This window comes from Euwallacea fornicatus, chromosome 1 (genome assembly GCF_040115645.1).
Source record: "Euwallacea fornicatus isolate EFF26 chromosome 1, ASM4011564v1, whole genome shotgun sequence".
Classification (NCBI taxonomy): domain Eukaryota; kingdom Metazoa; phylum Arthropoda; class Insecta; order Coleoptera; family Curculionidae; genus Euwallacea; species Euwallacea fornicatus.
Genome location: NC_089541.1, coordinates 1215867 through 1229870, shown reverse-complemented (window position 1 = coordinate 1229870; position 14004 = coordinate 1215867). Strand labels below are relative to the sequence as shown.

General features: G+C 34.6%; 3 protein-coding genes across 9 annotated transcripts; 1 reads left to right on the top strand and 2 right to left on the bottom strand.

Moving 5' to 3' along the window:
* Positions 1-568: 568 nt before the first annotated feature.
* Positions 569-4897, bottom strand: rush (rush hour). Of its 3 annotated transcripts, XM_066283341.1 has the most exons (9): positions 4746-4897; positions 4326-4390; positions 3900-4101; positions 3718-3846; positions 3455-3561; positions 3240-3399; positions 2234-2316; positions 1356-1398; positions 569-1176 (listed from the first exon to the last, which is right to left on the bottom strand). In XM_066283341.1, exons 1-8 carry the CDS (start codon positions 4759-4761, stop codon positions 1366-1368), a joined length of 795 nt encoding a protein of 264 aa, XP_066139438.1. In that variant the 5' UTR covers positions 4762-4897; the 3' UTR covers positions 569-1176; positions 1356-1365. The 3 variants fall into 3 exon arrangements, with proteins under 3 accessions (XP_066139438.1, XP_066139427.1, XP_066139418.1); XM_066283330.1 differs by lacking the exon at positions 1356-1398; XM_066283321.1 differs by lacking the exons at positions 569-1176; positions 1356-1398 and adding an exon at positions 1492-1783.
* Positions 4898-5199: 302 nt separating this feature from the next.
* On the top strand, positions 5200-6034 carry RNASEK (Ribonuclease kappa). Its single transcript, XM_066283388.1, has 3 exons — positions 5200-5365; positions 5420-5539; positions 5612-6034. The coding sequence occupies exons 1-3, from the start codon at positions 5297-5299 to the stop codon at positions 5711-5713; spliced, it is 291 nt and encodes a 96-aa protein (XP_066139485.1). The 5' UTR covers positions 5200-5296; the 3' UTR covers positions 5714-6034.
* Positions 6035-6156: 122 nt separating this feature from the next.
* Positions 6157-13848, bottom strand: LOC136339719 (uncharacterized). Of its 5 annotated transcripts, none has more exons than XM_066283174.1 (12): positions 13638-13848; positions 13372-13586; positions 13132-13319; positions 12705-12812; positions 12312-12470; positions 11921-12190; positions 11692-11869; positions 11245-11565; positions 10986-11191; positions 10796-10923; positions 7329-7480; positions 6157-7252 (listed from the first exon to the last, which is right to left on the bottom strand). In XM_066283174.1, the coding sequence occupies exons 2-12, from the start codon at positions 13519-13521 to the stop codon at positions 7139-7141; spliced, it is 1974 nt and encodes a 657-aa protein (XP_066139271.1). In that variant the 5' UTR covers positions 13522-13586; positions 13638-13848; the 3' UTR covers positions 6157-7138. The 5 variants fall into 5 exon arrangements, with proteins under 5 accessions (XP_066139271.1, XP_066139278.1, XP_066139265.1 ...); XM_066283181.1 differs by having other exon boundaries at positions 10986-11200; positions 12312-12431; XM_066283168.1 differs by having other exon boundaries at positions 10986-11200; positions 13638-13847.
* Between the last annotated feature and the right edge of the window lie 156 nt (positions 13849-14004).

The window sequence follows — 14004 nt, the reverse complement described above, 5'->3', positions numbered from 1 at the left end:
GAAAAAACTTTAAGTCCAAGTAAAAACATTGGTTATTTCAAACTACAATAGCTATTATGGGTTGCTTGTCTTTTCCCCATAAGCTAACAACTGTTGATTCCATTTTGGGAATGATTAATTTAACTTATTGTTAGGGTACAAAATGTATTCAGATATTTACAGGGAACAAACTAGGTCGGCTTGGATCCATGTGAGTAAAAAGCATTTCTTTCTGATGTTATGGAACACGTAAATCAACGAAATTTGCAGTTTTCGTTTTATAAAATATCCCACAAGACATTAACAATTTTTAAGCTGATCTGATTTCGATTGTATACAAAATGGTTATCTATCAGATTATGAGGAGCAACAGGAACAATGTTCAGTAATTTACGATGGCACTACCTGGTGAGAATAAAACTCTCCTTCCGGAGGAGTTTTGTGTTTCTCAAAAAAGGTTTTTATGGTTCTATCACCGTCAAATTCAGTTCGTCTTCGCATACTATAACAACTCGGATAAGAAACCTTAACGAAAAAATAACTTGGTTTCATCACGATTCCATTTAAAAAATAAATAAAACAACATCTATTTATTACTTATTTATTTATTTATTTAATAATAATAATTTCCTTTTTTGCGTTGATAGTCATCACATCATATCAAACAATATATTTATTTATATGTGGAAAATAATCCCCCTGTTCACCAGTAGTATCATTATTACACTATACGAGGATGGTTATAGTATAAATATGCAAAAAAAATACGTACTACTCTGATTTACATCAGCACAGTGATCATAGTAATAAATTAACAAACAAAAATTACGTGTGTATGTACAAAATCATTAAAGATATAGACTGAGTTTTGTTAGTTAACAAATGAAGCTTAAACCTTCTAATTGACTAATAATTAAATAAAAAATACACATAACAAAAATGGGGGTGGAACAAGTTTAATTTGACTTTTTCATTCTGCGTAGATATCCCGACTTAGCCCGTAAATAGATACATATTAGTGAGTTCATATTAAAAATATTTTATTATTCTCTCCTCTCTTTCTTGCCCTGCATTCTACTCAAATTTTCCTAGTTACACCACTCTCTCCTGACATCTTTCTTCATCGACGGAATTTTGCGGAATATACGTATATTATTACTATTGCTCTGTCTTCTCAGTGTCTCCGTAGAATGTCGGCTAAAAGAGAATACACGGATAAACATTTTATAATGAAAGTGAAAACATTAAATGAAGCGATTGTTTCAAACTCGATGGCACTTCATAGGGAAATGTTCAAGCTCACAACTATAAAACTACTTTTAAAAATTTTTCTTCCTGGAAAAACAAAGAAAACCAGAAATCTTAGATAGACTTACAAGAGTATTGTCAGCAGGCATACCCGAGGCAGTGGCTTTTAAACTAACAACAGAAAAATGTGTATTAGCGCCGTCATGGTTCAATAGGTACCCACAGCGACAAGGAGTATTTAGTGATGTAAATAATAACAGTTCATTTAGATTAACTTTATTATTTACGCACCTTTAAAAACGCATAAATATAATATAATAAACTATATGAAATAAAACATTTTTGTGCTTGTCCGTCAATCACAGCCTTTGCAGTCCCTATACCCTGTGCAAATATTACCAAAAATCTATTTACTATATGTACTATCATTACTCTATCTAATACTAATATTTAAACAACTGATGCAGTCTGTTGAAGAATTACTTTCCCGATTGTTTATAATATGTGAGTAAGTGCTGCCCCACTGATACCACCTCGGCATTTCCATTACTGCATACTGAAAAACGAATTACACTCACTTTTTTTCATTTCAAAACTTCGAAATATCTTAACGTGCAAAAGCAATGTACATGCAATCGAATGAATTTCTCCAGTAAGCTTAATTACAAGAAGAAATTTGTTATAAAACTAAGATAAGTTTTGCCTATATTTTTCCTTCGTAAGGATCCAAGAACATTCTCAAGAAATCAATAATTATTTGGACAGAATTAAGGACACAAACGAAACTTACCTGTTTAAATAAAACACTATCTTAAACTCACAAAAATCATAATCATACGAATAATCACCCTTCAAAACCTAATGAATGCACGTGCTCAAGACCATTATATTTTCAATATAATTTGCATAATTTATCCCGGTGTTTTAAAATGCAAAATGCGTATTTACTCATCAGTAATATAAAACTTTCAACACCCAGTATCTAATAACAACAATGGGTACTTACTAAATCATGAGCCATGTCTTGACCTTTTTGCGTGTCGTCATCATCGTCTGAGTCTTCTTCCCCGGAAGAATCTTGGTTATTGCCTGAAGAAAGAAAATTACTAAAAGATAATACAACATTTTATAATGCTTGTGGACTATATTAAATTCGAATTGAATTTACATCTGGATCCAATGGTGGATGCAATCTCTAGTTCACGTGACGCCCAGACGATAAGAAATTGATATATTGACAAAATGACGAAGCCACATTTTCTTTCCTCTAAAAATCCTGCACAATTGCATCCTGCGATTGAGTTATAACGTATACCAATTGAATTAAACTGATTTAGTCAAAGACGCCATGCTACTATTGAAATTTGCAGTTTTTGCCTTTGAAAAGTATTGATGAAACGGTTAGATGTTTTATGTTGCCATTATGGGTATTAAGTAGTGGAAGAATACTACTTAATAACTACATCTTAAAAAATTATATTGACAAAACGGCGAGAGAATATTTTAACGACTATTAAGAATTTGATTTGCCCTGTAAAATAAGATACATACATTGCTCCTAAACATTTGTAAATTTCAAAAATGATTGATAAACTAGTGGATGCTTCATGTCACTAAAAATTATTCGTGGTTGTGCCCCAGAAAGGACCAGTTTGATGACACATGAAAGGATGTTTTAAAAGTATTTATCAACAAAATGGTCAAGGCATGATATAGTGACGATCTTATATTTGAAAACTATAAATTACAGAAAAACCTATTTATTTTTAAATATCTATGAATTTATTGTTTGAAATGAGTAATAAATGGACTAAAGGATGTAGCCACCAAGTTTTAAAAACCAAATAATGCCCGATTATCACAAAAATGGGCCATTATCACTTTTCATACCCGATTACTCACCATTTTTATCTTCGCAAAAATTATTATTGTTATTATACGCGTCGCAAAATGAGTCAACCAATGCATTCAGAACTGTTAAAAACCAATGGATCAGTTCAAGCAAAGCTTACCTTTTTGAGCCTGATCGGTCACATTGTTGGCTTTTGCTCCGCTGAGCTGATCAAAACAGCGTAAACATACTCTCAGTGGTTTTGAGCTTTGATGCGGCAGGAGGAATCTCTTGCTTGAGCAGGGTCCACATACCACAGCGCCGCACTTTCTACAATGATGCTAAAGGAAACAAAAATTCTGAAGTTTATGGGGAAAACTTAAAGAAAACTCTCACCCTTCGATTTATTAGAGTGAACTGTGTCTTTTCGCAGTGCATGCACACCGGCGCTTTATTATCCGGCACCCACACTGCTGCATGTTCCGCAACAGCCTTTTTGCCACCTAAAACAAAGAAAGACATGCACTTTTTTACAACTTCCTCTGCCCACATTGCAGTAAGAGAAATACAAATTAGGCAAACGACCTACAATCGCGAAAATAACACTTTCACTTATCGCGTTAATGCTTTGTTAATAACGAGGCATAGCGCACACTTACTTTTCCTAAGTAAGTCATCAATACACTTGTTTATATGAGCCATCCATTCGCCTTTTTCAATGGCAGTGGCGGCGTACACAGCGAAGGACTTTGAAGCAGTTTTGATCAGCCATCCGTGCTGATACCCACCTGAGAGTTGCCATAATTAATTAACAAACAAATGATTACCCATTAAAACTCACGAGGGTCATCCTCTATGCTCTCCAATTTGACTTCCTCAAGAGGGATGATGTGCTGCTTGTTGTATTTTTTTTTGTTGATTATAATGTTGCCATACACTAGAATGTCATTGAATAAGTAAAACTGGCGGGTTTTAGGTTTTTTCCGACACATTTTTGTAAGGACCCCCTCTCCTACTAAAACTCGACCAGGGACTGCTAAGGGCTGAAATTGATTTCAAAACTCATTTAATGATAAAATTAATTGTAATACCAAATTGTTTTACTCAGGTCAAATAAAGTTGGAAGATGAATTTAAAACAAACAATGTCACTTTGAAGTAATATTGGTCATTAAATACTTTGAAAATTCTGTATCCAATTCAGATAATGTACTTCCATGCAACTAATGGGAGGGTTTTTTTGCTGATCAAACTTTTCATCAACTCACCTGCCCAGAATTCCCAAAGCAGCTCTCAACCATAGCAATGCGTCTGGCATTGGCCTCACTATTCACTACAACAGACATTTAAAAATATTACAAAGCGAAATGGATTTTCTAAAACGGCTAAAATTCACATCACTTGGTGTATGCAAAATAATGCTTCAAAAGTGACTCATCTAGAACTCTCTTTGCTTTGTAATTCAATCAGTTTTGGAAATCATACACTTTCATAAGGCAAAAATACAATAGGGGGATATCAAACAGACCATGAAAAATCATTTGTAACAACAATTTCGACCTTATAAGGCTGATAGGCGGAACTTCTTGGGAATTACCAGACCCATCTAATGGTCGTCTTCTAGGGGTGAATAGACTAGTTCAAGATAGAATAGAAGCTGGGGTAATGCAAGAGTAAGAATAACTTACCCAATTTGTCCACCATTCCAAGGGTTTTTAATTAATTAAAGGAATTATTTCTGAACTTTGTTAATATGAATAATCACCTACTTGGCTAACCAAACTTGCTTCACTTCCTATTATTTACGGACAAGTAAAGGTGACAGAGTTGTCAGTATTAGGGAGGAGTAAAGTATGTCTATTTTTCAAAAGGGAACACGTGACATAGTTCGGAGTGATCCTCTAGCACTCCTATAACACCATACTGCACAGCATTGATAAAAAAAACAAAGAAAACAAAATTATATCGTTTTCTATATTATATTAATAATGATTCATCCAAAACGGTTTAATTATTCATTTAAGTTAGATTTTTAAGCTAATTTCTCTGGTTTTGTTAAAAATTTACGGTTTTTTTTGACATGAGTATTTTCTGAGTCACTCGATGATAATCACCTGATTACTGTCTTACCATCCCCCTCCCCACCTATACGTCAATAAATCACATGACACTTTATAGGTTGGACTTCTAGAGTTTTACGATACATTTTGGCCCCAAAAACCAAGAAATTACACCAAAAATGGCCATTTGCGGACCGAAATTATCCCTCTGCGGCCTCATTATAAGTGCCTGGGGTATAGTGCAATTGGTAAGTCAGTTGTGTTTGCTGCAAAACACCCTTTAAGTTATTATACAATCTCAGGCTCTTATGGGGATCTTTTACTACGTTGAAGCTGTAGCCCTTGCAGAGGACGTCCCAGAAGTTGAAGAATACACGTCCATTGAAGACTTTTATTCGAAAATGACGCACGGATATGTACAGGTATGTTAAGACTAAAAGGGTTTCAAATTGTTAAATAAACATTTTTCTTAAATCAATAAATATTTCTTTTAGAATGCCTATAATTGTTGGATCGCGGCCCTACTTTATCTGATCACCTTGGCTTTCTCTGCCCATCAATTCTGGTTAAACAATAGGTCATCTACGAATGTTTAAAATTGAATCACTTCTACTGATTTATCAAGTGGGGTTACTAGAGTCTTGTAGACTGTTATAAGTGATTGCAGCACAGTATTTGTAATTATTATTGTTCATTCCAGAACTAGGATTGTAAGCTTTAAAGTGCTGTCATTGTAAATGTTGCATTGTGGATTTTTACAGCAGTAGATGTGTCTTCAAAAGATTTAGAAACTATTATTGCAGATATATAAGATTTAAAATTTGAATAAGTTGGATTAGTTTTTTGCTTTATAATTATCATTGTCAACTTTGGTCCTGTAATGGTACTCACATATACTGTTATTTAGTGTTTAAAAACGTGTTTATTTTCAAGTAAAGAACACATAATTAAAATAACATGTACTAGGCCAAGGAGATATAAAATATCAATGTATATTTAAATGGATACAGGATTCTCAATCACTTTAAAAAAAACTCAGAAGAGGTTAATATGTTTTACTATGACTAAATCTGCCTAATATCTATAAATATGACAAAACTGTACACAAAGAAATTACCTAGACTATACTCCTGTTTACAATTAACTTTCTAGAGGGTGTTTTCTGAACATATGGCACAATTTTAAGGAGACATTCCTTGGGTCAAAATTTAAAAAAAAATCGTATAAAAATTTGTCTGGAATCGCTTTATTTCCGAAATACAGGGTATTGAGATTAAGGAAAAAATATGTTTTTCTATTTAAATAAAAAAGATTTTAATTTCGATCAAAATTTTTCGCCAATTAAGAACGATATTATGACCTTTTTGGATATATCAATAATACATTCAGGGATATACTTACGAGGCTGATGTCTGAATTTTAGACACAAAACAACGTAATCCTCTTTACAATTTAAAATTTTTTATAACTATATATAATAGACTAACTAAAAATACAATTCTGCTGTCCTTTTGTTGTTTTTACGTATTTCGTGCACATTCCTAAAGACACTTAATCAAACACAAAAAAATAAATGTAATTAACACTTCAAAAATCTACAATAATGATTTAACATGGTTATCACGTACTAGGATACACGAATCCAATCTTCTCCTAAGTGATTGCCAAACCTTTTGAAAAGACTAGTTTTTTTTAACACCTCGTATTGCGTAAATGAAGCGATTCATGTCATATGTTTACATAACATTTTTTTCTTAATTTATCCCAAAGAATATTTGTACTGTGTGCTTAGAAAACACCCTACATTAATAAATTAATAGTTTTAATGTACTTTAAAAGCGAATCGAACAGGGATTCTTATGGGAATTTTCAGCACTAAATTGATGCCGTTTGAATAAATATAGCAGGGACCAAAAAGCCCTTAGAACTTACGTAAACAAAAATATCAAAAGAGAATGTTCTACTAATTTATTCTTTGATTTGAGACGGTCAATTTTAGATTACTAATGTGGTGGTTTGTGCTAATAATCCGAGGAATCACTTTCGTCGAAAATGTACCATTTATTGTGCTCCCGTCTGAGCACGAGGGGTGTTGCTCTGCTAGTGCTCGGGCCGGGATTCTCCATATACTTCATCTCCCTTTAATTAGCAAAATTTAACAATTATATTTCTTGTTCTCAACGTATGTTTCAATTGAAGTATTAAAAATACTCGCCTGATTTCACTTTTTACCGCGGGCAATTTATATGGTTCCGTACTGCTCCCCGATTCATCCTGTTCCCTTTCCCTGGAATGTTGAGGACTGTTACGTCCGTTTCGAACTATTTTTATTTTAGTTTTGGACGTTGAAGGTTCAGAGGTATCTAAAGAAAAAGAAATGAAAATAGATATCGTTAGTTATATAATATATATTGGCCATAATAAATTTTTAAACAACTTTTAGATCCTTCAGTAAAAGTTGTTTATTCTAAAAACATTAGCATGTTAGCGCCCTATAGCTTATTGACGCCAAGGGCATAGTGATACGCACGCCAAAGGAGCGATAAATAGTTTAGGATTGGCAAATTTCGATATTTACACGGTATGTTTCAGAATTACACGCCCCTATTTAAAGTATGTATTTTCTAGTACAAAATAAAGAAAAACGTTATATACGACCTATGAACCCCAGGGTTTTCGGAATTCCATGATTCTTGTTATATATACGTATAATACTGTGAAATCTGATCAGTTTTTAAAAAATGATGTAAATAGAATCAAAGAATCGTATAGTTTTGAAATGCCATCCTTCACCCAAAAACAAAAATCCATAGAATTCGATCTAAAATCAAGAGAGAAAATTTAGGAAACAGATTGAAGAATTTATAAAATAAATTAAAAATCACCAGTAGCGTGCGGGCAGATTTTACTAAACGATTTTATGGAGGAAAACTTCAAAAAACACATTACCCTGTATAGTAGTTGAAAGCAATCTACTCTCGTATTAAGCGGCATCTATTACCCCGAATCAAATCTCACAGTTCTATCTACAGTAGATCAAACACTTGCTTCTTTGAATTATTCTTTTACCTTGTACTAAAGAATACATACTTCACATAGATTCTTTCAATTCTGAATCAAATTCTCTTTTCAATAACATTAATAGATAAATGAAAGATAAATCATACACTTGCTAAATGACAGACATATGTATTACTTTAATGATAACAATTTTCGACAATTTCTTAATTAAACAACCAACAAACTGCGCATTAGAAATTATCGTTACCCCCATACCTATTGCAAAAAGTTGTTTTCGGAAAAAAGTAAGAACACCGAAAGAAGCTGACCGACAGATAAGTAGCAGTTTGCTAAATGATGTTAATCATTCGAATAAATGACCACAAAGAACAAAACAACAAGATAAATAAGTATATGACAATTTACTGAAAGCGTTGCAATCGGTGGCATATCAGTAAAAATTACGATAGTCTGATAACTGCAGCCTTGTGGACTCTCGGCACTGCAAATCTATAAAATGACTAATAGTCGCCATGAAAGGATTGAAATTATAAGAATGTAAGAGAGGTAATCAATGCACGTAAAAAGGTATTCCGAATAAATGAATTCAACCGGCAAAATGGTAGTTAAAGATGTTCAAACATCTGTATTGAAGGTTGTGCAGTAATAAGGGGAATGTGTTAAGAATCAACCACGTTTACATAGTTGGTATTAATCCTTCGTTAGTTGCTAAGAATCTGAATAAACAATAGTCGCTACGGCATTAGACCCCGACAGGAAAGCGCAAACCCAAATTCGCAAATATTACAAACTTTGATATGCGACACCTTACTTATGCTTTATCTCTTTAGTTACACCTATAAAAGAAAAATCGATTTTTATTTCAAGCGGTTTAGGTACACAAAAACCAAAATCGAGTTACAAATTCTATACACAGGAGGTCCGGAGAGGTCAAACAATTATCATGCTGACAACGAAAATTTGGTGGTTTCAATGATTCATAGTCGTGCTTATTTACAAACATAAACAGATGTTTCATATGTTTTCCTTATACGAGGGAAATCAGTTTTTTTCGTTATTTAATTTTTTGATGATTTCCCTACAAGACAGCATATCATCACGAGGTAGCAATGTAATTGATACATATGTATGGCACAAGTATGATATTCTCTTTGAATCCGACCATGGTTAATGTCTCCCAACGTTTCGGAATTGTAAATTCTTTTTTGTTTTTTCGTATTTTCCCCACCACAGTTACTTTTCTATTGAACAATTTTTTTAGCAACTCGACGTTTGTGAACTAATTGTCCAGACTCGGGTTTCTGTCTGTATTATATGTAGGATCACACAGCCTTTCTACTACCACACAGAAGCAGTTACTAACTTAAAAGGTCCTGAGTGTTGTTGTCCAACATACACTTCCACGTTGGCGGTACAGTACATTTTCCAAACGCCGTTAAAAAAAATTGATGCCATTTGGTTTGGCTTGGAAAGAATTAGTTGACGAAAACTACATCTCCCACTGAATTTTGGTAACATCTCATCAATAGTAAAATACTCTAAGAGGGCGTATCCATTTTAGCAATGAGATATAAACAGTCTAAAAAAGTGCCTGATAAAGGCTAATTTGTCTATTATTACACGTTCACCACTATTTTATTTCTCATCTATCGTTACACATCCAAGCAGAAAGCCGAAACGAAATAAGCACATGGTAAGACGAAAAATCTCTACCTCGGACCCATTATTCCTCCAATGGTCATCTGTATTCAAATTTGTTGCTTTCAGCTTAAATAGTATAATGACCAAATTAATGTATGGATTTCAAATAAATTTGTAGGTTTTGCATATCGATCTGGAATACGTTTATCATTCACTCGATCTATGTATTTATTTTTATTGTACATAATCATTTCCTACATTTCGTTGCCTATAAAATATCTCCATATATCAATTGGGAACTTCCGGCACCGCGTGTTGGCAATTTAGACATGGAGACTCGAACAAAATAGTTTTCCTGTCTGATTCATACATTTTTTGTTGAGGCACATTTCCTTCATCTTGTTGGACCGTCTTTTCCGATAAACGAAAGTCTGTTGTTCAGGTTCACGTCCTCATCTTTATCTTCAGATATATCCTGTTGTTTCATTTCTTGTTTCTCTCTCCTCAATAGCAAATGTTACTATTGCCGAAAATTTTTCTCACCCTATATTCTCAGAACAAAGAAGATTTTCAAGAATCATTAAAGGACAAAAGTATTATAGAATACTCTAGAGGGTAACCCCCTAAATTTTTCCCACAGGTTTAATATATACCTTGTATATTAGCTTAGCTAAATGTAATTCAAATTATCATTATACTGAATATATATCAAACAAATAGTCGCTTCGATGCGAAACATCGAAAATAGGTGTACAAACCACAAACAATTTCCGACTGATACGACCTTAAGTACTAAACTCTCAGTTAATGGTTTCCAAAAGGTACCAAGAGAGGTTCAGAGACACGTCGTCTAATGCGCATACACAGTTGGATTGTTTATCACTTCAATGTCAAACACCGTTAGCGACTAACGAAGGGTAAATTCGATTTGTTTTCAATGATTCGGAACACAATATGGTGGAATTATAAAAACATTTTTCAGCATAATATATACATTATTCGCCGATTTTACATACCGGCCAATCCCGCCGAAGTCTCGATCTGTACCGAAGTGTATTGACCGTCGTTGGACAGTTCCACTGTGGACCTTGTTTTGGGCAACTCTATGTGATACCTGCTACTGGAAGACGAGCTACTAGGCAATCTAAAACGGCCACAATCCCACTCCAATACATTTAGGAAGCGTTGTCACTATCCACACGTTACCTCGAGCAACTGGGAGTTGACAGGTCAATCGGGAACATTTGCGAGGGTATCTCGATCTTCGGCTCTGTGGTGATCGTAAAACTATCGCGCCTAGACGCACGTTTTTTCCGCTCTTTCCTTAACCGCCTCTTCTTCTGCTTCATATCCTTTAAAATATCAATTAAAGGCTTTTCGTCTTCAGTCTCAGACTCGGTGGTAACGTCCACCTGAAACTCCTATAAAATGCGCTTAAATCCGCTAAATTCAAATATTCGCCTACCTCAGAACTGCTGTTAGAAGAGTTGACGTGTTGGTGTTTCGGTCTTAGCTTTTTTAGCAACTTCTTGCGCTTATATCTCTTATAAGATTCCTTCTCCCGTTTGGTCAGCTCGCCTGAACTGCTCCAACTAGAGCTGCTTGATCTAGACCTGCGGTGCTGCTTCTTTTTGTTCCAGCGTGGCCTCTCGCAGTTTTCCGTCTTTAAGTGTTTGTGCCGGAGTTTAGGAGGCAAATTCACCATGGGCACCACTGGCCTGGTTAAACTCAAAGGTTCTTGGTTTGCATTCAACATAGGCACTGGAGCTGGGAGGGGCATTGGCACCTATGGCACAGAATAATAGCTAATTTCAACGACAAAAAGTTCTTAAATTTCAATTTAAGAAACATTAATGTCTAACTTAAAGCAAATTTTGATTATATGAATAAAATGGTTAAAATTAAACCTTACCTGGTTGTTTGTTGAAGAGATCATAATAAGCTCATCAGAATCAGAATTAGAATCCACTAAGTCTATAGTGACTGGTTCTGCTGGATTGGTTTCTCCCACCAGCACAACGTCACTATCATCGCTATTATCATGGATTTCCACAGTATCATCCCCCAAAACGGGAGCGGGAGATTCAGGCCTAAAATTAACATTAAACGTCATAAATCTCTATCTCAAAATTTGTAAAAACCTGTTGGCATACAGCACATTTCTGTCATAGCCGACCATATCAAGAGGGGACCGCATGAAATTATAAAATTCGTGTACAAAGTGGTCAGTTTTTACGTCCAAATATTCCCGTAGCATGATGCGGAAAGTGCGACTGCAGATGTGGTGTCTGAGCAATTGGTCCATGATCAGATCCACCAAATGCATTATAAGTTGTGTGTTTTCATACAGGAGAGCATTTAGTTCGCGATTCAACCACGGCACCAAGCGTTGACGTGCTGCAGGGTTGTTCCTGATGGAAATAGATATATAAATACTGAAAGAGATCTAGCAGAACCTTCCAGATAAATAAATAACTTAGAGTAAGTATAATAGTACTCTGAGATAATATAAGAATTTTATCACTCTCATACCTAAAATACACTGGTGAACAATCCCTATACCGGCCAGTTATATCTGGTGCAGCATTGGCCCACATATTTTGAGCATAAATTGACCTTCGAAATCCTGTGGCTGAGAAGTCTCTTCTATACCTGACAGGAAAAGAGCCTATTCTGGCATCAGTTCTGGCACTAAAGATTATTTTTACTGAATTAAATTTACCTAATATTCTCAAATGAAGAGCGAAGAAGAAATGAAAAATATAAATATCTTTATCATTAGCGTGGTTGATGAATAAAATTTTAGATGAACACACAATGGGTCCACGCTGTGGCTTCACTACTTCTTTGGATTCCAATTTGAAATTTAAGCTGTGCCTCAACTACACTCGTTTATTTAGTTGGATTCAAACCTATTAAACTTACCTAGGATGCCCCGTATTGATGGTCACCCTGCCTTCATTGGTAAATGGGTGAGCCAGCAACATTTGCTGAATGGCATGCTCACCTCTAGAGTCAACAGTGAAGGTGGTTCTGGATATTTGCAATAAAAAAATTTGAATAAAATATTCACTTCAATAAATAAAATTCTTTGTGAGCTTTGTAGGATTAAGTATTAATTTTCCAGAACCATTTGAGAAATAATTAACATCCAAAACTCTCTTCTCAATTACTCTATATGCATGATTACTCTGTGACTGATAAAATTGAATATAATCAGATGTTTCAAATCTAGTTGTTTCTTGCTTTCTAACCTGTTTTAATAGTACTGATTTAGATAAAATTCTCTCAAAACCTATTTTTTTACTGATAATACTGTTTTATATCAAAAGTAAATTTAAAATCACCTTACCTGACATGAAATTCATGTCTATGGTGTGGAAGCGGCACAGGCCAAAACCACATATCCTCACTCCCAACTATTCCCACCTCATCATTCCTTGGCGCCTCCACTATATGCTCATCATATTCTTCATTGGATTTCACATTATGTATGATAGACTTAAACGATTGCTTGCAAAGGGGACACTCAGCCTTGATCTTTGAATGAATTGTATAGCCACAATTCTTTTTTCTATAGAATGCAGCTTACCTTTGACCATTCCAAGAGACACTGGAAACAAAACTGGTGCATGCATGAGTTGGAGAAGCACTTATTGGTGCATCCTCCCAGGCATATTGCACAATTCGGTGGTGTATTTGCGGAACTAGGGCGATTTATCGCTATTTTTCCATCTGCCATTGCGAGTGCTTAATGAATAATCAGGTGGAAAGTCGATTATTCATCCCAATTTCATTTTTTTCTGCCTATTGATGAATGTCAATCAAAATGCACACGAATTCTGACCTTGTTTTCACCTGGATTTATGACAAGAAATTCTGGATTATTCGCCAGGACATTGTATTATTTAAGTTACAGACTTCAAACTAATTCCTGTCTTTAACTAATAATGCAGGATTTTAAACAGAGCATACGAGAAATAAAGGCTAAAAATTAGATGTAAAATTGGAAAAACACTGATTAAAGACCAACAACGAAATGAATGAATAACGACGGTTTAAGTAAAAAACACCACGTTAACTGTCGTTTATGTCAGGAGTTCATATTCTATAATTCCAACTATCAATTCCCCACTCTAATTACCCCTATCAGATTCCAATTGAACTATTCCCGTCCTCACTGCTCAAATTGGTGCTCATAGGCGCTTTCAACTGTAATAAATGT